At 52.3% G+C, this 21,972-nt stretch overlaps 1 protein-coding gene across 6 annotated transcripts in view; it reads left to right on the forward strand.

Annotated features, from left to right (window-relative positions):
* Positions 1-21,972, forward strand: part of HOMER2 (homer scaffold protein 2) — a 67,015-nt gene that overhangs the window by 28,349 nt on the left and 16,694 nt on the right. For all 6 annotated transcript variants that reach the window (XM_081124487.1, XM_081124485.1, XM_081124486.1 and 3 more), the window contains 7 exons: positions 7,892-8,048; positions 11,670-11,801; positions 15,940-16,032; positions 17,595-17,701; positions 19,145-19,301; positions 21,122-21,232; positions 21,870-21,950. In XM_081124487.1, the coding sequence (XP_080980613.1) occupies positions 11,700-11,801; positions 15,940-16,032; positions 17,595-17,701; positions 19,145-19,301; positions 21,122-21,232; positions 21,870-21,950 (651 nt within the window). In that variant the 5' untranslated portion in view covers positions 7,892-8,048; positions 11,670-11,699. The remainder of the gene's footprint in view (positions 1-7,891; positions 8,049-11,669; positions 11,802-15,939; positions 16,033-17,594; positions 17,702-19,144; positions 19,302-21,121; positions 21,233-21,869; positions 21,951-21,972) is intronic.

The raw sequence follows: 21,972 nt of genomic DNA on the forward strand, positions 1-21,972 counted from the left end.
TCCGCTAAAAGTCAAGCATTGGACCTTTTCCAGAAGGGAGAAGCTATAGCAGACCCAGTACTGCAGCCTCCTGTCTGATTCGTCATAACCTGCTACCCACACGGGAGCCAGAGCACTTCCCAGAGTGGCGGGAAGCACAGCATTCTGCTGGCCGGGTATTCTCCCACTGAAGACCTACCAGTACCCCGCACACATTCCTTCCACAGCCAGAGAAGTATGAAGGACCTTGATGGGGGGCGCTCCCAGCCCCTGTTGTTGGCTCTCTCTGTGCACCCCTCTCTCTCATCCCTTTGCTGAGACATGTCTTCTGGGTGCCGGGCTCACCATGGCACCTGATGTATTCTGGTTGGTGCTCTCCAGCTTCTTCCAGGCCAGGCAGGGCACATGGGCAAGGTCATTTGTGCAGCACACGGGGGTGGAGGGAGGAGGCTGCTGGTGGGGAGGCCATAAGCTAGGCCTCTAGTTGTGCTGGCTCAGCCTGGAACTGAGTGGGTCAATATATCTCGGTGTGCGTGTCACGCATTGCCAAGCAGTCCTGCGGGAGAGAGGGCTTCCCCTGCTGCCCAACGAAATTGGGTGACCAGTTTGCACTGTGCCTCGAAGGACATAGGATTCTGACCAGTGGGATTGGCCAAGTCCAGGGTGGAGACTGGCAAGAGGATCAGCTTATCAGAGGGCAGGTTGGGTGTTAAGCCTGTTGGTTGGATAAGGGATTGAGGGGAGGAGGCCATAGGGTCTGGTGGAGACCAGGCTGGGTGAGGACCTGGATCTCATCTCTGGGGACAGCCTGCACAGCCCTATTATGCATAGCTGGACAGGGTGGACGCCTGTGGTTGGTTTCAATGGGGCGAGGTCGACAGGGTGCGGTACAAGGAACTAAAGCCCCAAAAAGGCACCCTTCACTCGTGTCACTTGTTTGAGGTCCACAAGGGCTCCCTTTGGGTTGAACGTGGCTCGCTCGGCTCCCTCAGAGTGAGCACACACCTAGTGCCGAGGGCTCCGTGGAGCTTGGCACTATTTCTGTGCTCCTGCAAATGCCCATGTTTATTTTTAAACTTGAGCCTTTGTAAGCAGGGATGTATCATACGGGCTTTGATTTTGAGTAAAAAGCTTCTCTTGGGCTGATGGAACCTGCAAAAGAGGTCCTTGGTTTAAAGTTGAACACTCTCTTTATTTAACACCTCAGTTTATGTATTCTGGCATTACAGGGAAGGCCACATAGTAATTTGCTTTTTAAAAAGTCCTGGAAAGAGGAAACCCACGTACAGTTTGCTAGTTCCCGACTTGTCCTGGCAGATCTGTGTCATGAGCAGTGGTGCTGAGACAAGGGAGGTCTGTGTCGGAGGCGGGCAGGTGGTGACAAGCAGGATGGACCCCCCCCTCCCCACTCCTGCCAATAGGAGCTCATGGACAAGGGGCTTAGGATGGAATGTCTGTTATCTTTCAAGCACTTGCAAGCAATACCGGAACAGTTAATGAGATTAGCTTGGAGTTTAAGGTGGAGGGTCCTGCACACATCTTTATTTATGCCTTTCCTCCCAGAACCCATTAAAATGATAGTAGAGAGATTATTAAAAGTATAATCCTGTGACATCAGAGTCAATGGGAGGAGAGTACCAGCAGCTGAAAGATTGCAGCAAATTTATGGGTGATAGAAAGGGGGAGGGACGGGAGTGTCGGAAATGCAGCAGAGGAGACGGGGGCCCTCACTGCTGTTTGAGGAGCTGCCAGACTGTTTTCCAAAGCAGTTGCTCCACTTAGCATTCCCACCCGTGGTTTGTCTACCTTCTCGACCACACTTATTGTCTGTCTTTTGTATTGTAGCCCTGCTGGTATGTGTGAAGTGGTATCTCGCTGTGGTTTTGGTTTGCATTTTCTTGGTGGTTAATAATGTTGAGCACCCTTTCATGTGCTTTTTGGCCATTTGTATCTCTTCTTTGGAGATAGTCTGTTCAGATTATTTGCCTCTTTTTAAATTGGGTTATTCGTGCTTTTGTTACTGAGTTCTAAGAGTTCTTTATATGTTCTGGATGCAAGTTTCTTAAGTTTCTTAACCCAATTCTGTGGTTTACCTTTGATCAGCTTCTTTGATGGTATCAACTGCAGCACAAAAGCTTTATATTTTGATATAGAGCAGTTTTATATTTTTTATTTTGGTGTTTATGCCACATCTGGTGCTTTACCAAGTCCTCCTAATGGCACATTTGAAATCTTACAAAGCCATTTCCTTCTTTCTGTCCCCACTGCTCTTGGCTACGCTCTCATCTTCCTGTGCCCGGACGTTTGCATAGTGATTTTTTATTAGCCTCCAGTCTCGTCCGCCTTCAGTCCATCCTCAGTACAAATGCCGGGTGTTCCTGTGAGTTGTAGTTCTGACTGTGCTGCTCCCTTGCTCAAGAACTGGCATTTCCTGAATTTATTTGCCACGGCCCAGCTCACCCTCTTTAAGGCATCAGTGGGAGGCCAGCAGACCTAAGGCAAAAAACATACTCTTAAAGGGGGTAGCAGGATGTGGTCTCCCAGGTGAATTAATTGCTACAAGATCGTCGACATTTATATTTGAGTGCTTTTTAATTGTAATGGAATAAAACGTCAGAGAAATTTATTTTTAGTTATTAAGAACAAAATGCAGATTGGCCCTGGCTGGTCAGCTCAGCTGGTTAGAGCGTTGTCCCGATATGCCAAGGTTGCGGGTTCAATCTCCAGTCGGGGCGCATCCAAGAAACAACCAATGATGCATCAGTAAGTGGAACAACAAAGCGATGTCTCTCTCCCTCTCTAAAATCAATAAATTTTAACATACACACACACACACACACACACACACACACACACACGCACAAGAACAAACTGCAGAAATGGCCAGACGTCTACTGTTACTTTTTCTATAGATAAATATAAAAACCCTCAACATGTAAAACAGAACATTATTGTTACAGTTCTTTAGGAAAATCCTATCTGCTAATATTGGGAGATAGGATTATTATCCTATCTAATAATATTAGTGTTGCCAAGTCCTGTCCTCACGTCAGGTCCGGCATCGAGTCTTCTATATTTTGTTTCACAGCCATGCAGTAGGAAATCCTCTGCACACAGATGTGTTAACAGCAGAAGGAAGAGCAGAGCCTCTCTTTGGGCAGGATCCTACGCTCCGGAGTTAGGCTGTTCCAGGAATCCTTCATCCTTAAGGCTTGGGCAGCTCGCCACCTGGTTTTTAGAAAACATCCCTTGGACGGATTCTGATTCTTGGCTTGTAGAGTTCACAGTGAGCAAATCGCAAAACTGCTTTTTTGTTTAAAGCTTCCCTTTTCACCTTAGACTCAGACAGAATTCGTTTTTGTCCTATACATGTTCAACATGCCATGTGTGGAATAAAGTCATGACTTTATGTTGAAGTCCTAAGACAGGATGTCTTCCAGGGAGGAAACGCTGTGACTAGAAGGTGCTGTTGATGCCTGGCTAGTTCGTAAGGGCGGGTCACAGCGCCGCGTGCGGCTCAGATGACAGGTGTGGGTGCATCACACAGCTCCCTCGGGACTTCCCGCAGCCTTGGGTGGAGAATCCAGTTCTCAAAGGGGACATCACATAATTACGGGAACAGCAACCCAAGTGCATTTAATGTTTTTCATATATAAATATAGGTGTGTGTACTTATATAGGAAATTGTATCTTTTTAGTTATTAATGTAAACGGGACCTTTAAAAAGCCATTATATATCTGTCTGGTGGTTTGCATACATAGGAAGGCTATCGATTATATTTTTTATTAGCTTATACCTGGCGGTGTTGCTGAACTTTATTATTCATATTCTCTTCTTTTTCACTTGATTTTCTCGGCTGTTCTAGATGTGCGATGTTATCTACAGCCCACAGTAACTTTAGTATGGGGATTTTGTGTGAATGCAGAACCACAGTGTGCTCACGGGTTAGATTCTTTGCGTGGAAGAATGTGCTAGAAGCACCTTGTGTTCGTATCTCCTTTTTCTCCAGCTCGCTGTCCTAAGATTTGGGGGTTTGACCCTGCCAGTATCGGGGGCTGCTGACAGTCTAGAGACTGGGGGAGCCCGGGGAGCCCATGCTTTGGAGGCCCTTTGACAGGGGCTCAGTTGAGGGCCTGTGTCCTGAGACCACAAGTTAGGTGTCTCGAGGCGCTGTGGTGGGACGCGAGGGACTCACAGGAACTCTCCTGACCGGCCAAGGGGAGGACGTCCTAGGCCCAGAGAAGGGCATGCGCATGGTCACAGGAAAGTGCAGGTGACTTGGACGTGCTGGCTGGGAAGAGGCAGAGCCCATCTCGTGAGGGGCAGGGCCAGGTGGTCAGGGCCTGTGGGTCACTCTGATGCACCTGGAGCTGGGGATAGAGGCCCGAAGTCTTGGAAGCTGGGTGGGGAGCTCCTTCCATACCCATCGCGGCTGGGGAGCCCTCCCTCTTGGTGCTGTGTGGATGATGGTGGAGTTGGAGAAGCTCAGGACTCAAGGCAGAGGAGCTACTGAGGGCATCCTATGGGACTTGCAAAAACTGTTTAAATGGCTGCAAAATAATGTCTGAATGATTTGTTTTCATTCAAATCAAGTAGAAATAGGAATAATAAGAATTATGAGGTTTCACAGGTGTGTGTCAGAGAAGGCCTGGAGCTGAGCATTGCCAGTGAGGGACTGTTAGAAACTGAGGCATTCTTCTTCAAAACATCATCGCGCCAGCTCTTTGCAGAATCATTTCACACGGAGCCAGAATTCGTTCTAGGCCAGGGTGGTTTTCATAATCCAAACATACGTGTTTTGCACAGAGTGTCTAATTATTCTCGAGGACAATTACTGTCAGGTTCCAAAATGTGTTCAGTGAGCAGCAATTGGTGCTCATTCAGCTCTGAAAAGACTAGGAACAGTAGGTTACATTGTCTGCCTAAAAACACTTTGCCATCTGGAAACATCTGCTTTCTATTTAAAGCCCCAAAGAGGGATGGGACCTATTTGAAAGAGAGACCCCAAGCCTCAGACACCAGGGAGAGGAGAGAGAATTGGGGATGAAGGTGGTGTGTCCTCCCACAGGCACTCTCTTCAGCTTTTCCCTGCTGGGCAGGGACGCTGGCCACCTGCGTTCGAAAGTTCTGCTTCTCTTGGGTTTTTCTATTTATACTGATCTGCACACTTACGGGAGCTGACTTCTGTGTCCTAGTTCCATCTCTTTTACTCTCTCCGGGGAGGCAGGATGCCCTGTCGGAGTTGGGGTTTGCTCTTCTGAGTTTTGTGGTGAGGTTTGTGCAGTTCGGATGTTGCCCACAAAGATGTAAAGGTTTGTTCAGGTTGCCTGAGATCACCGCGGCCCTCAGCTTTCCATGTGGATGATGCCACCGCTCACAGTCCTGTCCAAGGGTTAAGTGAGAATGTATATAATCCGCTTGGTGTACAGTTAACTCCTACGAAGATCCAGTCTTCCTCATCTGTTACGTAATAAACTGCCCCAAACTTAGCACATTTCTACGGGTCAGGCGTCCAGACATGGCATCGCTGGCCCTCAGCTTCAGAGTCCCTCAGGAGGTGTCGTCAAGTTGTTATTCTGGGCTGGGGCCTCACCTGAAGGCTCAGCTTCCCACCTCTCCCCGGAAATGGCATTTCTGGGTGGGGTCCCACGGGCAGCCTGTCGTGGCTTCAGTTCCTCCCCAGAGCTGAGCAGGCGGATTTGGAGATGGGCCCTTCTTGTCTGCACACTCACCACGCCCAGAATCATGCCAAGCCGACGGCTCGCTTGCTGCCTTTGCTTGTCCCAGGTCAGAAAGCACCGCCATCTTTTCTTTCTTTTAAATTTATTTTTATCTTTTCAGAGTATTTCCATATTTATTAGGCCAGCATTCCTTTACCTAGCTGGGCACCTAAACTGATAGCTGGTGCTGTGAGCTTGAAGAAGTGTGTGTTTCCACTGAGGGGTAGTGGTTCCGTTCACTTTCTTCCAAGCCAGGCTTTTACTTGAGTGTAGCCACAGGTCGAGGGAGTGGCCCTTGCCGTCTTCTCTTGCTTTCCTTTCTTCACTCTCACTCCCGTGGGCTTCGGGAGCATGGAGTGTTTGAGGAAGGCCACTGCTCGGCCACGCCAGGCTGCCCTCTTTCCTCACCAGAGCACCTCTGCCTCCCCTTGCCCCTCCCCCCATCCTTCGCACCCAAAGGTCCTGCTCTTGGTCGCGGTGTTGTCCCCGTGGGCTGTGGGAGGACATTCGGTGTCATTCTGGAGGAGAGATGCTGGCTGTCTGCGTCACTCCTTCCATCTTTTTCTAGATCATCTGATGATGTCTAATGTGACTATCTCCCCAGCTTCTCTGAGGATAACCCCCCCTGGAACTCTTTGAAGAGTGTACTACTCAGGCCCCTGCCCTGGAGAGCCAGGTTCCAGGGGGCTATGCTGGGGCCCGGGCACTTGTATTTTTAGTTGAAGTGCCCCAGCTAATTGCTGTTGATGGTCTGAGGGCCCTAAAATCCAGGCCCAATCCCTCTTCCTGGGTGTGGAGGACAGGAGGGAAGGTCCGAAAGCCCCATCCACCCCACGGAGGGCCCCTGCCTCGCTTGTTTGTGCTCTGCCCAAGGGAGGCAGAGATTTTAGCGTAACTGGGTTCTTTAAAAACCCCTTCTGTATTGCTGCCCTTCCTTCTCTCACATACGCTGAGAAAACCACGTGAGCAGTGTTTTCCTTTGCGGTTGTGGACTTAGACGATTACCGAAATACAGTGCCTGGGCCCTCAGCAGCACAGCTGGGCCTCCAGCTGTCAGATTGCCTGTGCGGGCTCGATTAGGAGGGCTTGTGTCCATGTGCACACTCCCCACAGGCTGCCCTCGACAGCAGATGCCGCACTCACGTGAAAATGAATCGTCCTTTTGTTCCTGCAGCTCTCACCCTGCCACTGGAAGGGTGTCGGTACAGGATTGAGTGGGTGAGTGAACTCGGTCACTGTTGAGAAGAGAAACCTCCTAGGAATCCACATTCCCAGGGGTACTTGTCCTGCTCCCGGGATCCGGAAGGAAAGATCCAGGGGCCAGGAATGCGGGTCTCAGTGTTCTCCTGGAAAGTGCTGCATTGAGGTGGCCCGAAGAGCATGCTCTTAGCTTTATTCATTCGGAGAAACAGCCATGCGACCACAGTTGATGGTCGACGCCAGTATTGTATTCATGGTGTTCAGGATAGTACACAGCTTTCCTGGGAAAAGTTTCTCTGCTTAGAAAGAGCTTTCCTTCCAGTAATGAGCCTCCTAGAGTCGAGAAGGGTGCAAAGACTGCTCTGCCCGTAACCACCCCACTCCACAGAAAAATAGATAATGTACTAGTTTGGGCAATGACCACATGGAGAACTTACAGGTGTGCGGGTGGAAAAGCAGCAACACAGAGGCAAGAACAAGAGAGAGATTCGATGAATTGTACATAGAACTCAAAAGGCTCGTAAGTTGGAAACATGAAACTTGAAGGCTCCATCCATTGTGAATGAACGCACCATTCATAAAATGCCGGGGATTTGAGACGTGCTTAATAGAAACGTAACGTGAGGTTGCAAATGATTCACAAAGTCCTAAAGTTGCTGCGGAACCTCCCAAAATAAATGTGTTGCGAATTTCTAAGAATGCCAACGGGATGTCAGAAAAAGAATAGGGCAGTTGGCGGGATGGAGAAACACTCACTGGACAGGGAGCCGCCTTGACGCAAAAGGCTCATTAGGCCAGTTGCCCCACAGCCTCAGGGTGCCCGGTCTCTCTCCTCTCTCCCTTTTCTTATTTTAATTGCCTCATGCATATGTATCTTTCCCTATAAGCTATTAAATCTTCGGGAGGGAGTCGTAGATGGCTTGTAAATAACAAACAAGAGGTAGAGGCGCGTCCCGCCCGTTCACACGCCCCCCTCTCTCTTATCTTGCAGAGAGCAGCCCATATTCACCACACGCGCCCACGTCTTCCAGATTGACCCCAACACCAAGAAGAACTGGGTGCCCGCGAGCAAGCAGGCCGTCACCGTTTCCTACTTCTACGATGTCACGAGGAACAGCTACCGGATCATCAGTGTGGACGGAGCCAAGGTACCAGCCCACCGGCCGGGTTTAACACTCACAGTCCCTCGCGTTCCATCTAAAGCACGATGATAGATGCGAAACGTGGGCGGGAAAGGACATGCCCCACATCTGCCACCTTATTGTGATTACGTCTTATAATCACATATCCTGCTTTCTTTTTGCTTTTCCCCCCCCATTTAAAATTATGGCAAATGAAGAAAAAAGATTTCCCGGTTGCCACATTGTCTTTATAACTAGCATTTCAGTGCGTGTGTAATAATTCCGCAACGGCCCTATCATGCTCTTAATCTCCCCCTTTATGGTTAGGTATTTAAGGGGCTTCCAGTTTTCCACTGTTACCGATAATGGGCATCTGCATGCAACCACTGTCCTCGTTTGAGCATCGAACTTACCTGGTGCCCTCTTTTGGACAGTTCCTGAGGCTGGATTCCTGGAAGTAATATATCAACACTCTGTGGCTCTTGATGGTAGCTGCCAACTTGCTTTCCAAAGTGGTCTTTCCCCCACCGCGTCTGAGAATTGCACCCTGGCCAGTCTGGTTTTGGTGTTCTTAGGCATGGGAGTTGATTTTAATAAATGGCTTTGCAATATTTCTTGAAATAATTTTTTTTTTCTGGTACTTTCATTATTCTGCTCTCTTCCTTGATATTTTTGCCACATTATATGGAAGCAGAATTAAAAAGGGATCATAGGTCGATGCTCAACCGCTCAGCCACGCTGGCCGGGCTTGTTCGTTTGTTTTTTAACCCTCACCGAGGATATTTTTTCCATTGCTTTTCAGAGACAGTGGAAGGGGGAGAGAGAGACATCGATGTGAGAGAGACACATCGATTGGTTGCCTCCCGCACACACCATAGCGAACTTCCCAACCCCGCAGCCCCAGCTTTGCCCTGCCTGCGTAATCCAGATGATGATCTCCCCCCCCCAGGGACTGGGATAGGTGCAGCATCCTGAGCTGACGCAGTGACGGGGCTCTTTTCTCCTGCCCTTGGCTACCACCATCCCACCCCAGCACCACATTGGGACAGCCCACTTTATTTTAGGCCTTGGATCCCAAATGTTGATCTGAACTGAGATGACAGATGGTCAGATGATTTTGGCCTTGACCCATGGGCTGCACGTCTGTCCTTGGGCAGGTCTGGGGCTCAGGTCCTGCCTTTCTCTGTTGGCCTGGCCACATCAAGTCCTCGACCTGGAGCTTCTCCTTGGTGCTTCTGGGCCGGCTGTCCCTCCCAAGGCAGGAGGCCAGGAGGGAAGCCTGCGCCACCCTCCCCAGTGGAGGGGGAGACGTGCTTCAGTCACAAGTGGCTGGTGGGGAAGGACGTGGAGGTCGCTGTGAGCAAAGGTCACAGCAAACTCAGCCGCTGAGTCAGCGGCAGGTACCACAGAGCACAGGCTCCGTGGCAGGAGGAGGTGCAGCCAGCAGCTTTCGCAGCTGTCACCCACACAGGGCTCCTCTGCTCGGTCCAGCCGTGCGTCTGCTGTGTTTACTTGGGGAAGGACGCACGAAGGTCCCCTTCCTCCGAGAGCAGGTGGTGCTGCTCATCATGGGATGGATCTGCTCAGACCTGCTGTCCATTCTTCCTGAACCACTAAGGTGCTTCTCCTCCTCAAAGGAGCTGTTTCACGTGTCAGTCCCAGCTGCTGCTGGAAACATGCGTAGGCAGGAAATACTGTACTGTTTCGCCCAGCATTGCCTGGCTGACTGCAGGGGGCTATGTGGATCCACTTCTGGGCATGAGGCTGCCCAAGGACTGCACTTAGGACCAGGCCTGGCTTCCCTTTGGAGTCCCAGCACCAAGCAGCCTGAGCAGCGCCCTAGAGTGGGTGGGGAGTGAGCGGGTGAGGAGGTCAAGCCTGGCCACATGCTCTCCAGGCCTGTTGTAGCTGTGCCGTGTCCACAGAAGGACACTGGGCAGGGGTAGAGTCACTGCTGAGACTGAACCAGGGTCAGAGCCTCAGATCGTGTCCCGGGTTGGCCCTGTATGTCGACAGATGGGAGCCACGTGAGGGCACCTTGCAACCAGCTTCCCAGAGCCCTGATGTGAGTCCTGCAGCACCAGCAGCCAAATGACCTATGGCAAGTTTTGGGCAGAACCACTAACTCCACTTTAAAGGACTCTGTTCCCGGAGTCCTCCATTTGTTAATTGAGCCATCGCGGCCCTTGGTTTTGCTGTGCTCTTGGCACCCTTGCAGACAAAGTTCATCATTGCCATCCTCAGGAGAAGCTGCTTGCGCCTGTGGACAAGGCTTGCCTGGAGCAGGTGTTCCTCCCGGGTGCCCTTGGTTCTCAGTTATTTATAGGATCACAGAGACCTATATTGGGAGAGACCTTAGAGGTCATCCATTCTACAAGTATTCAGCAGCACCCGCTGGGTAGCCAGTGCTGCCCAGTCGAGACTGTTCAGAGGCTGTAAGCCTCTGAGATCTGACTTGCTGGGTATTTTCTTTTGGAAATGTGAAATTGCTTTCAAGAACACAGTCAGGGGCCTGTTCCCCCCACCCCACCCGCCTATCACTACAGTTTCCTCTTTTGGATTAATGCTGGCATCTTCTATTCAGGGAGCGAGCACATGGAAGGTTCTCAGCACACAGTAGGTTTTCAGTGAATGGTGGTTTCTTTCTTTCCTCGATGTGCTAAAAAACAAAGGAAACAAGCTTTGGAAGCAGGCAGCCTATGTTTTAGCTGCTGTAACACAATCCCAGCCTCTTACAGAAAATACCCAAGTTCTTCCAACTTCCACCTCCTTGGATTTGGGAAAGATTTTCCATGAAGAGGAATTGTGGGGACCTGTTTCCCAGTTCGTGACGAGCAGTTCCTCTGAGGTCCAGAGCAGGGCTGGAGACTGGAGGGGCTTAGCTCTGTGCTTCTTCCAGGCAGCTCTTGTTGCATGTGTTTTGTGCATTTTCTGAAAACATGGTCCCAGGGATCTATAGGAGCCGGGCCTTTCATTAGGATGTTTCAGAGAAAACTCACAACAGAGGAAGGGATGTGAGGTCACCACGTGCTGATGTGTCCCCCAGAAGAAGGCCACCTCTCTTGCCAGGGCAGTGTGTGCACTCCTGCCACGTCCTATCACCTCATTCCTTCATCCTTTCAGGCCAGCACCAGGTCCCTGAACTGTCCCTCATTGGCATCCCCATGCCCAGCTCATGCCTGCCTAACTAGTCTCTTTATAAATGAACCCTCCCAAAACTGTCCCAGTGGGGTGCACCTTTCCCTTCCGGTTGGGAAGCAGCAAGCCCCAATTGCTTATGGAGACTTTAAGCTGTTTGAGCTGGACACTGGGACGCCAGGTGCTTAAAATGGGACGACATGAAGTTCCTCAGAGGACGTCATTAAGGGCAGCTGGGGGCCTGGCAGCTTTGGGGATAAAATTAGCAGTTTTGGAAACTATACTTAGAGACGTTCTCCCGCTGACAACCTCTAAGTTCTTAGTTTGGCCTGAGAGTCTGTTTTTCAATCTCTGACATTGGCCCTCATCGTGGTTGTGTAGGGGACTCGGCGTGGGAGGGGACAGAGGCCCCAGAGCCTCAGGTCCTGGCTCTACCCTCAGGAGGCCGCGTGAGGGGCACTGTGGCGTCTCTCCATGTTTATATTCCTGCTCTCTGGCTGTCTTCCTCAGGTGATTATAAACAGCACAATCACGCCCAACATGACTTTCACCAAGACATCCCAGAAGTTCGGGCAGTGGGCCGACAGCAGAGCCAACACTGTGTTTGGTTTGGGATTTTCGTCGGAGCTGCAGCTGACCAAGGTAAGGTGGCCCTTTCCATGGCGCAGGACCTGCAGTGGGGGCAGGAGGGAGGGACTGAGCAGGACGCCTGCCTCCGCCTGCAGCTCCACCCGCCTGGCACCACAGGGCTGGACGACCAGGTGACCTTTCAGAAATGCCAGGTTCCTTGAAACGGAGATGTCACTGGGGAAAGGGAAGCATGTCTGACAAATGCTGCCTCAGAGCCTGAGCTTGAGCATCAGGAGGCAGCTCGGCCAGCAGCGTCTGACCGTCTAGTTGGAGCACTTAGAGACAGGGAGTAAGGCGACACCTAGTAGCAGGGCTTAGCTGGAGTCCCCACGCTGTTTGAGGTGTCACACAGTGTTTCTCCCCCCAGGGAGCAGGCTCATAGCCTTGATTTGCTCCTCCGAGGCGCCTAGGATACACTCTGGATGTTAGGTGGCCAGGAGCAGGTAGTGACTGACCAGACCGGGAGGCTACAGGGTCCCACCCAGTCAAGAGAGGAGCCGAAAGCTGGTTTTAGGAAAACAGGTTTCCTTTCAGGGTGGTGGGAGAGCCCTCTGTAGTTATTAAGACTATATCGGTTGTGCATAACCCATGGACAGAGCGTGGGGAAGGCCTGGGGGTGGGGTGGATGTGGGGTGAAGGGGGTCAAGGGGGGGGAACATCGGCAATACTTTCAACAATAAAGATGTTTTAAAAAAGAATATATTGGTTGAAAGCAAGACTGGCTAATTTACATAACATGGGAATGTGTTGGAAGAATGTCAGAGTAGCTCGAAATCCAGGGAGAGTGTAAAACGCAGGCCCCGGGGGGTGAGTGACGCCGCTTTTTGAAATGAAGATGATCAGAGAGAATTCACGTAAAATGGAAGCAGGTCGGATGGTGCTTTCCTGGGAGGATGGTGCCGGAACCTCTGTCTGAGGCGGGCTGTGTGGACTGCCGGTCTTTCCATCCCAAATCGGTGCCTGGTCTGGGGCGGGCGGGGAGCGGTCCTCCCTGCCGAGTGCCCCTTCCCACCCCTGCCGCCCAACCACACTGACGGGGCTGAAGCCTCAGATCGCCGGGGAAGCACGAAAGGGGGGGGCTCCTGTCGGAGGCGGGGTCCAGGCTGGGCCACCTCAGGTCACACGCCCGTCCGGCCCCGCACCTGAGCTCACGGGTTCCCAGGGTGGTCTGAGAGGACCCCTCCCGGCTGCTGGAACGACTCCTCCAGTCTTTGGAGGAGTCAGAGCAGGAAGAGCAAAGGGGGAAAGTTTCCAGGAAAAGACTCTAAAGAAGGAAGAACTCAAGACAGAATAAGTTTTTAAAGCTCAGGCTTTTGTGCCTCTGAGCACTGGAGGGACCTTATGCCGCCTGCTTCTGAGAGCGGCCACTTCTCCTTCCTCCCGGGGGGAGGGTAACGTCCTGCCTCCTGGTCACCCCGCCTCCCGCAGCCCTGCAGTCCCCGCTCTGTGACTGGGGCCTGCCCTTGTCACAGACACTTATCAGATGAGCACTCGGATGTCTCCTTTGTTCAGAACGTTTCGCATCAGCCTTTCCCTCCTCTTTGAAGGGAACGATTAACCACAGCGATTAACCACACGCTGACAGATTACCACGGAGTGAGGCCGGCAGTCTTGGCAAGTGGCAATTAACTAGCAAAGAGGAGCTTGGGCGTGAAGGGTCCCCAAGGCGTGCTGCTGAGGTGACAGCGGTGGCTGGATATCCCTGACTCCACAGAGCAGCCACCCCCAGGTCTGAACCACGATCTCCAGGATCGTAGGTCGGTGCTCAACTGCTGAGCCACACCGGCTGGGCCAGTATAACTCGATTTAAAAAATGTGTATGTGTAACAGGTAGATACAGGTAGGAAAACCTCAGAAGTTTATGAGGTGAGTGTTTATCTCTGGGAAGTGGGTCTATAGGTTTAAACACTTTTTTTCTAAGCTTTGCTTTCCAAATGTGTAAGCAACTTTACTTTCTGTAATAAGGGGGGAGTATTAACGAGCCTTAAGACTTGGAGGGAGGGGTGTTCTAGCAAAGGACAGCCACCTGGCGCCTCTCTCAGAGACAAGTCCTCTAGCAGCTGGAGGCTGCGGGGAACACGCACTCCCAGGCTGTCTGGATCGCTTCCAGCTTCCATTATTACAGATAAATCTCCGATCCTAATATGTTGAAGGCCTTTTTTTCCCCTCTCTCTCTCATATTGTCAATTATTCTCGTAGAATAGTTTCCCAGAAGTGGTATCAGCTACGTCAGTGGGCATGGACATTTTTCTCACTCATGGTACATTTCTCCAAATTGCTTCTCGGGGCTGTACGGATGCACAGCACTACTGGAAGTATCTTTTTTTTTTTTTTTTAAATATACCTTTATTGATTTCAGAGAGAGGAAAGCAGAGGGAGAGAGAGAGAGAAACGTCAGTGATGAGAGAGTCATCGATCGAGCCCACAACCCGGGCCTGTGCCCCGACCGGGAATCGAACCCCGATCGCCTGGATCCTAGGTCCACGCTCAGCCACTGAGCCACGCCCGGCCGGGAGGCACCGGGTATTACAGTTCTGTTTCATGTTTGCTAATTTAGCTGGCAGAGAACGGATCTGCATTTTCAGTGAGGCTGAGCAATTTTTCTGTAAGTGGCTGACTTACTGCCTCTTTCTACTCTTGAACTCCGCCATTTGCCTGTTGGGGTTTTCGTATTTTCTTTTTCAGTCTGCACAAACTGCTCTCCCTCTCGGGAGCGCCCCTCGCCTTTCCCTTCCCTTCCCCTCCCCCCAGGCCTATCACCTTTGCCTTTCTCTCGCCTGAGCTCCAAGGGCCCTTCTTTTGCTTCTGTCACTTGTTTCCTGGGCCCACGCAGCCCAGCTGGCTCACTTCTCCTACCCCTGTAACTTTCTAAATAAACTTTCTCTTGTAAGAAAAAAAAAAAAAAATCCGCACCAACTCTCTCTTTCCCGAAGGGGACGGCCCCTTTTTCCTGTTGTCCTAGCCTCACTGCGATGTTTCCCCAGGCACTTGTTCCCTCCTGATTGACTCTCTTTCCTTTCCTGTTTGGAAGCTCTAATTATTTCGTCATCAAAATACACCGCTGTTGCTGGCCTCGTGGACGTACTCAGAGGGTCGCCTGTGCTCAGAGATTAATGAGTTCGTAGCAGAAGCCACAGAATCGCCGGTAGCCTTGCAACTTGCTGGCTTCCTTTGTTTCTCGGCAACCAGTTAGCTTCCTTGCTTTGTAACGCCGGCACCGTCTGTCACAGAATGTTCTCTGCTCCGGCAGTGTACTTGCTAATTAAAATCAGCCGCCTTGTCAGTGGCTGTAAGCCCGTGATTGGCGTGATTGTTCTGGGATTCTAAGAATTTTTTTATTATGAAAATATGAAAACACTTTGGAAAATTAGAGAGCGTGGTATAATAAACACCCATGTACACGCCACCTCTTTGTTAACATTCGCTGCATTTCTTTCTGTTTCATTGTTGGTGAAGTACTTTAAATTACAGGCATCCGGGAAAGCATTTCACACCTAAATACTTCAGAACCTATTTCTAAAAAAAAAAAAATGACATTTTTCAACAACAGTAACATCATTAGCACTTTTAATTAAATAAATAGCAATTTCTCAGTGTCCCCCCACCCAGGCCGTGGTCACATTTCCCCAGTTGTTTGTGGTTGGTCCATTGGAAACGGGGTTCAGTCCTAGACCACATGGCGCATTTGGCATTTTGTTATTTTGTATCTTAAGCTTTTAGAATCTAGAACAGTTTCTTCTCCCCAACACTTTGGATGTTTCTGTTTTTTTATTATATTGACTCGTAAGAGTTCTTGGACCTTCCCGTAGACATTGTGCAGTTTTTCACAGAGTCCTTCTTGGTACAGCTGAATTTCTCTTCTCAGATTTGTATTAGTTACTGTTAACCAGAGGTGTTTGTTTCATTCCTTAATCGTCAAACTAGCTTCGGAAGCTTAGGAGCTGATTCAGATCAGACCTTGGCGAATAGTGTTTACTGGGAGCAGTGCTCCTTAGATTGATTTCTTTGTGATCTCGAGTAAAATCCTTCTTCTGGATCCGTACAGAATTTACTGGCCTAAAATGAATGAAAAATAATAAAGGCGGGTTCTGAGTATCAGCCGTGGAAGAAAAGGTTAAGAAAAACCTTAATGACTGTTCTTCATGTTCAGTTTGCAGAGAAATTCCAGGAGGTGAAAGAAGCTGCCAGACTAGCCAGGGACAAGTCGCAGGAGAAAATCGAGACCTCGAGTAATCATTCCCAAGTGAGTAATTTGTCCATAAAATAAACCCGAGTGTGGTCTGTGATTGAGACTCCGCGTTCCTTGTCAGGGCATTTTGAAGGCTCACACCGAGGCGGACAGGACATGTGTTTGTGAGACTCCTGACTTTCTCGGGATGTGGTGATGTATTTTTGATAGGAAATGGTTGTTGAGGTTGGGGCGATGCGTGTCCCTGGCCCCCAAGGGGCGTTCTCTGGTCACCATTTCAGTACCAGGGACAGGGCAGCGGGCTTCCCTCCCGCGGTAGGAGATGGGGTCCACGGGGAGGGTGATCGCCGACAAGTGCAGGTACCTTGATGCAGGGAGGAAACGTGATGGGTGCCAGCCCTCGTCTCTGTCTCCCTCTTGTAACAGAAGTCAGGTGGGAGATGGAATCCCAGCAGCTCCGGTTCAGCCAAGGGAGGTGTCGCTTTGCCGAGAGTTCAGTAGTCTGTTTACTTAACAGCGATGAGTGACCGAGAGAGACCTGTTGCGACCTAGATTACAGACACGTGCACCCCCGGTGCCTACGTCGCCGTATGTGGTGGTGGGCGGGAGGCTTGACCGAGTGACACGGTTATGTGTCGGGAGACAGGGAAAGGCAGACATCGGGAGCAAAGATTTCGGTTTGGGGTTAAGCGTGTGTAACAGCAAGACGGCCAGGAGACGGGGGGGCTGGGAGCGAGGTGGGCGGTGGGGGGACAGAGACGCACATGGAGATTCTGGGAAGGACCCCGAATTCTTCCCTAGCACGTAGGTTATTTATCATCCAGTGGTTGGCAGACGTCGGAGGTGTTTTATGACCGTTGATGTGGAATTGACATGAGGGTTACATGCGTGTGGTAGGAAGTCAGACGGTTTTGCTTCACCTTTTTTTTGCGGTGCAGAGATGTAAAGTTAGCGAAATTTACGCACCCTTCCCTCCCTGGCTCCTTCCTTTGCCTTCACGCGTGCTGGAAGCTGAGTACGATCTCGCTGAGATCTTTTCCAAGACCAGATGAGATTTCACCGCCATGCGGGATGACTTATCGCAGAAAACCCCTCCGAATGTTCATCGCAGTGCTAAGTGGTGATGGAGACAGCCCACGGCCGTGTCTGGCCCCTGCCGCTTTGCTGAGTGTGTGTGTGGACCGTCCTCTGTCGCCCCAGGATTGTTGAGTTGTCTGGGCCCGTGATAGCTCTTCTCCTTCCTCATCCAGTGCTTCTCGTTCCTTATTGTAAATCTTTCCTCCTCTTTTAATCGGTGGCTTCCATCTGTTACTTAAGGAGGCCAGGTCCCCTTCCCTGGAGTGTGTGAGGTTTGCCTGGGAAGGGCCCCGGGTGCCCTCTTGTCCGTGAGGCGCAGGCTTTCTGAGCTCCCCTGGGCCCTTCTGGGCCTCGCCCTCCGTTCCTGATGGTCTTTGGCTTGTTAGTGCTGCTGTGTGCTGGGAGGGGAGCTGTTCTCCCACGCTCAGAACCAGGTCCTCGGGGTGCCTGACTTGCTGCCACTCTGAGGACCTGCAGTAGCGTGTGAGGTGACTCCCTGTGGCCAGGAGTCTGGGAGTGAAACCCTGCCTCCCGCGCAGGCGTCCAGTGTCAATGGGACCGACGACGAGAAGGCGTCTCACGCGAGCCCCGCCGACACCCACCTGAGGTCCGAGAACAGCAAGCTAAAGGTCGCGTTGACGCAGAGGTAAGGGCTTGAGTCCAGACGCTGTTTCTCTCTGCTCGGTGCTTCCCTCAAGATGCTTCTGTGGCCTGGTCCCTGTGGCTTCGGGAGACGGGCAACCAGTCTCACCTCCTGGCCAAAGGAAGACCAGCCAGCTGGCCTCATGGCCGTTCTCCGGCTGGCTGACCACGTCATACACAATTTGTTGGTACCCACCTCCCAACTCAGCTGGCCTGGCCCGGCCTGATCCTGGAGCATAATTCCTGTGACCTGACCTAGGATTCCAGAAAGAACCGGGACCGTTTTTTCGATTGTGGGTTTTGTCAGGTCTTTCAAAGGACAGAATTGTGATCGGCCTCTGTTCTTTCTCATCAGGCGGTTGTAGGACGATTCCTGGCTATTTAAGGTGCAGGGCGCTGCCTGAATGAAAACCTGACAGCCCTGAAGTCAATGTTTTGAAATCCCGGTTTAATAGGGAAATGAATTATAGGAGTGGGGGTGAAGCCACTTCCCCAGATCAGCTGAAGTCCTCAGTCATCAGTCCTGGGATTAATCAGATGATGATACTTTCTGTTCTCTCAGTCTGTATTGTTTGAAACAGAAAGTGTGTATTTTCCTATCACATTCCCGGGTCCTCGAGGCTGAGGGGTGAAACGCGTCGCAGATTGTCCAGGTACAGCCGTCCTTGCCTTTTAGCAGCCCTTAGAGACAGAGCTCTCCTCGGCCAGGCGGCGCTAGTGGAAGCCAGGACTCTCCAGCCCAGGCCACGCTCTGCACCACAGATTTGTTCCCAGCAAGGGGACCAGAGGAGCCTCCAGAGCAAACCGCCCCTGAGGGGAACCTGACTCCAGCCTGTTTTTAAAACTTCTTCACTGAACACATGGGATCAAAGATAAACTCGGGGGCTTTTGTGACACCATAGAGGTGTCCCTCGGATCCGTGGTTAGAACCCAGTCCTGCCCTCGGGAGTCCCAGTCACTGTCTCCCCAGCTCTGGGCTCTCAAGCCTGGGTCCCTTTAAAGGCTCTGAGAAGGCACAAGTGACAGTGGGACCATTATTGCCTGTTTGTTTGTTAAATCTGGGTCCTTTGGCTCCAAGATCGGTGTCTGGAGTTTGTCGGAAGGGACGAGGAGCGTCCGTGAGATTCTCAGAGGGCCCTGTGGTCGCCCCCACTTCAGAACCTCTGTCCTGAGGCTCACCGCAGGGAGGAGCGGGGCCCCTCCTGTGCCCGGGTCAGTCTTCCTCTGAGGCGTCCCTCGAGCCTGGTCTCTTCCTTCTCTAGGAATTCTGTTCTTTTCTAAAGTGATTCCTTAAGAAAATAGCCCAGCGAGGCGATGGGCTCACACTAGAGAGTGACCAGTCCCTCTTGGCACTTTTCCCTCCAGCCAGCCCCCGGGTGGAGAAGGGGTGGGGGGGGGGGATGGAGAGCACCAGCCTCCTGGTCACCACTTGGCCTCTTCCCCACAGTGCCGCCAACGTGAAGAAATGGGAGATCGAGCTGCAGACCCTGCGGGAAAGCAACGCCCGGCTGAACACGGCGCTGCAGGAGTCTGCGACCAGCGTGGAGCAGTGGAAGAGGCAGTTCTCCATCTGCCGAGATGAGAACGACCGGCTTCGGCACAAGGTGGGCCCTGGGGGAGCTCTGGGGCCGGCCAGCGGGAGGGGCGCCGGGGCTCCTCCCCCCACCACTGTGCCTTCCCCCCCACCACGGGAGGAAGGCTGGCTGCCTCCCTCCACCTCAGTAACCGACGTGCTGCTTTAATTGAGCCAACTGTTATAATTCCTGTTCCAAAGGGGAGAAAAGTAAGAGGGAGACGTCAGCGTTGCCTCGCCGACAGCGCCCTCTTGACGCCAGCTGTGGCTCGGCCTTTTCTCGCAGGTGCCCTCCTGGGCATTTTCTGTGGTCCTGTGACCTAAGGTGGAGAAAAGGGGACCCAGGGGGTGAGTGAAGAAGGTAGATGCAGGAAACAGTGGGGAGCGTTGGCTCAGAAATGCTGCTTCGCACAGATCTCTGTCTCTAACGCGTGAGTGTGGACGCGAGAGGAGTAGGGCCCTTGACGCGGAGGTGGGCGGGTGCTGGGCGGGTGCTGGCCACCATCACAGGCCGCTGCTCTCCCCCCTCGGCACGAGGGCATTTCAGCTGGTCCAGGATTCACCCCTGCTCTTTGTAGCTGGGCTGAGTGATGAGGTCGTTTTGCGTGGCCAGAGAACCCCCAGTTGCGGCTCGAGGTCGCCGTGCTGCCGGGTTCCTGCGCGGAGCCCCCGGAGACACTGCTGTGTCGCGCCGCCTGCTTGGTACAGATGCCACGGGAAACTGCTCGTGTCGGTTTTCATCCCAGTGCCCACAGTGCTGACAGTGAGGGCACCGGGCCAGGTGCTGAGTCGGCACGCTCCCTTCCCAGGCCGACGGGTCTGCCCGTAGAGGGAAGGGTTGCCCTTTCTCTTTCTCCAAGCAGAGCCGAGTTCCTCTCTCTGCGCCTGAGCATGAGAGCTCACGGGCAGGGCAAGGGCATGGAGGAAATGCTCCCGAGAGAACCTCAGCTTCCCTGATGGCAGGCCCTGTGGGAACTTGACTTTCGGGCTTCTCCGGCAGCCCCTTGGCTGGGGGTTCACACCCCGAGGGGTGGTGCAGGCCACCTCTGGGCAGTGTCCTCACAGTGATTACCCCGTGCATTCACCTCTGGGATGGCTGCTGCCGCTTGTGGGGAGCCCGTCAATGTGGCACTTTCGTGTTACATGTAGGTCACTCCTGTCCACTTTGCACACACAGTTTGGCCTCTGGAAACACTCACCACCAGATGGCAGTGCCAGGAGTCTCAGCCGGGGCCTTTCCTCTGAGGAGTGAGGCCGGGGAGGGAGAGAAAGGGGCACTCTGGGGATTTACCAACTCAGCTGGCATCACTCCCTCCCTGAGGAAGAGGCCTGGGGGCCGGTCTCCTGCGTGCATCAGCTGGGAAAGGTCAACTTGATATAAAACGTTTGAAATGTCACCTTGTCCCGTTTGGTGGCCACTGTCCCACAGTGCTCTGTAGTCTACCCTGCTGGCTTAGACCCGTGAAACGGAGTAAGGATTAAAATGATGCAAAGTCATTCTGGGGAGAAGCACATAGATTCATGGGACATCTGGCCCCTGCTGGTTCTGAATCCTTAAAGCAAACCCAAAGTTTCTGTCCCGTGGCCATGAGAGCAGCCAGAGCCCAGAGCAACCTAAGGGCAGGTCCGGTGACTCCTTGGGTCTGCCGGTGGTAGGTAGGGCATCTCCCGCTGGAAGGGACAGGATGCCCCTCCCGGAGCCCCACGGAGTTGGATTGCAGCCTCCGAGAAACATCAGTGGGTTAGTTTATGGTTTACTTCAAAAGGAAGCATCGACAGGTCTGTGGTGATCCTTTGTTTAATGACCAACGTAAACTAGCATCCCTGCTTCCCGTGTGATGTTTCCCCAAGATTGACGAGCTGGAAGAACAGTGCAGTGAGATAAACCGAGAGAAAGAGAAAAACACCCAGCTGAAGAGGAAGATCGAGGAGCTGGAGTTGGAGCTCCGAGAAAAGGAGACGGTGAGTATGGAGCTCCGACGCGCCCCTGGGTGCCCTGGGCCTGTGGGTGATCTCCACCCAAGGACACAGCAGGTGACTGGGCATGTGACCGGCCCTGGCAGCTGCCGGGCATCAGCACAGAGATAGAGGCAAGAGTCACATCAGGGCACAGGTGCTACGGCCTCCTCGCTGTGTGTAGCGTGCGGTCAGCCTCTCGGATCCGAGAGGGAACTGCGCCTTGTACCGAACACGAAGCTGCTCTAGGTGCTCTGTCACCAGCAGTTGAATCCTGCTGTCAGATTAATGCAGTGAGAGCCAACAATCATACAGTCACTTGTTTTCTGAGTCAGGACAGCTGAGTACACAGACACTGCAGACCGCGGGCTGGTTACCAGACCTCTCTCAGCCTCAGTTTCCCCACCTGCAAAGCAGGGAGCCCAGGAAGGCCTGCCTGGCACGAGGTGTGCGGACTCCACGCGGTAATGCGTGGAGAGCCCTGAGCCCGTAGAAGGCCGGGGGTGCCGGGTGTCATCGTCATTAGTTATGCAAACAGTACAGGCTCCAGAAGCTGCTTCTGTTCCTAGTGCACAAGGGGGTTTCCACGGATACATCTCGGACTCGTGTTCACGTTTTTTTTTGAAACTTCTGTCCCCTGTAGGAGTTGAAAGATCTCCGGAAACAAAGTGAAATCATACCTCAGCTCATGTCAGAGTGCGAATACGTCTCTGAGAAGTTGGAGGTAAGGGGGAAGCTCCGGCGGG

The sequence above is a fragment of the Miniopterus schreibersii genome, assembly GCF_964146895.1.
Source record: "Miniopterus schreibersii genome assembly, chromosome: 22".
Lineage (NCBI taxonomy): Eukaryota > Metazoa > Chordata > Mammalia > Chiroptera > Miniopteridae > Miniopterus > Miniopterus schreibersii.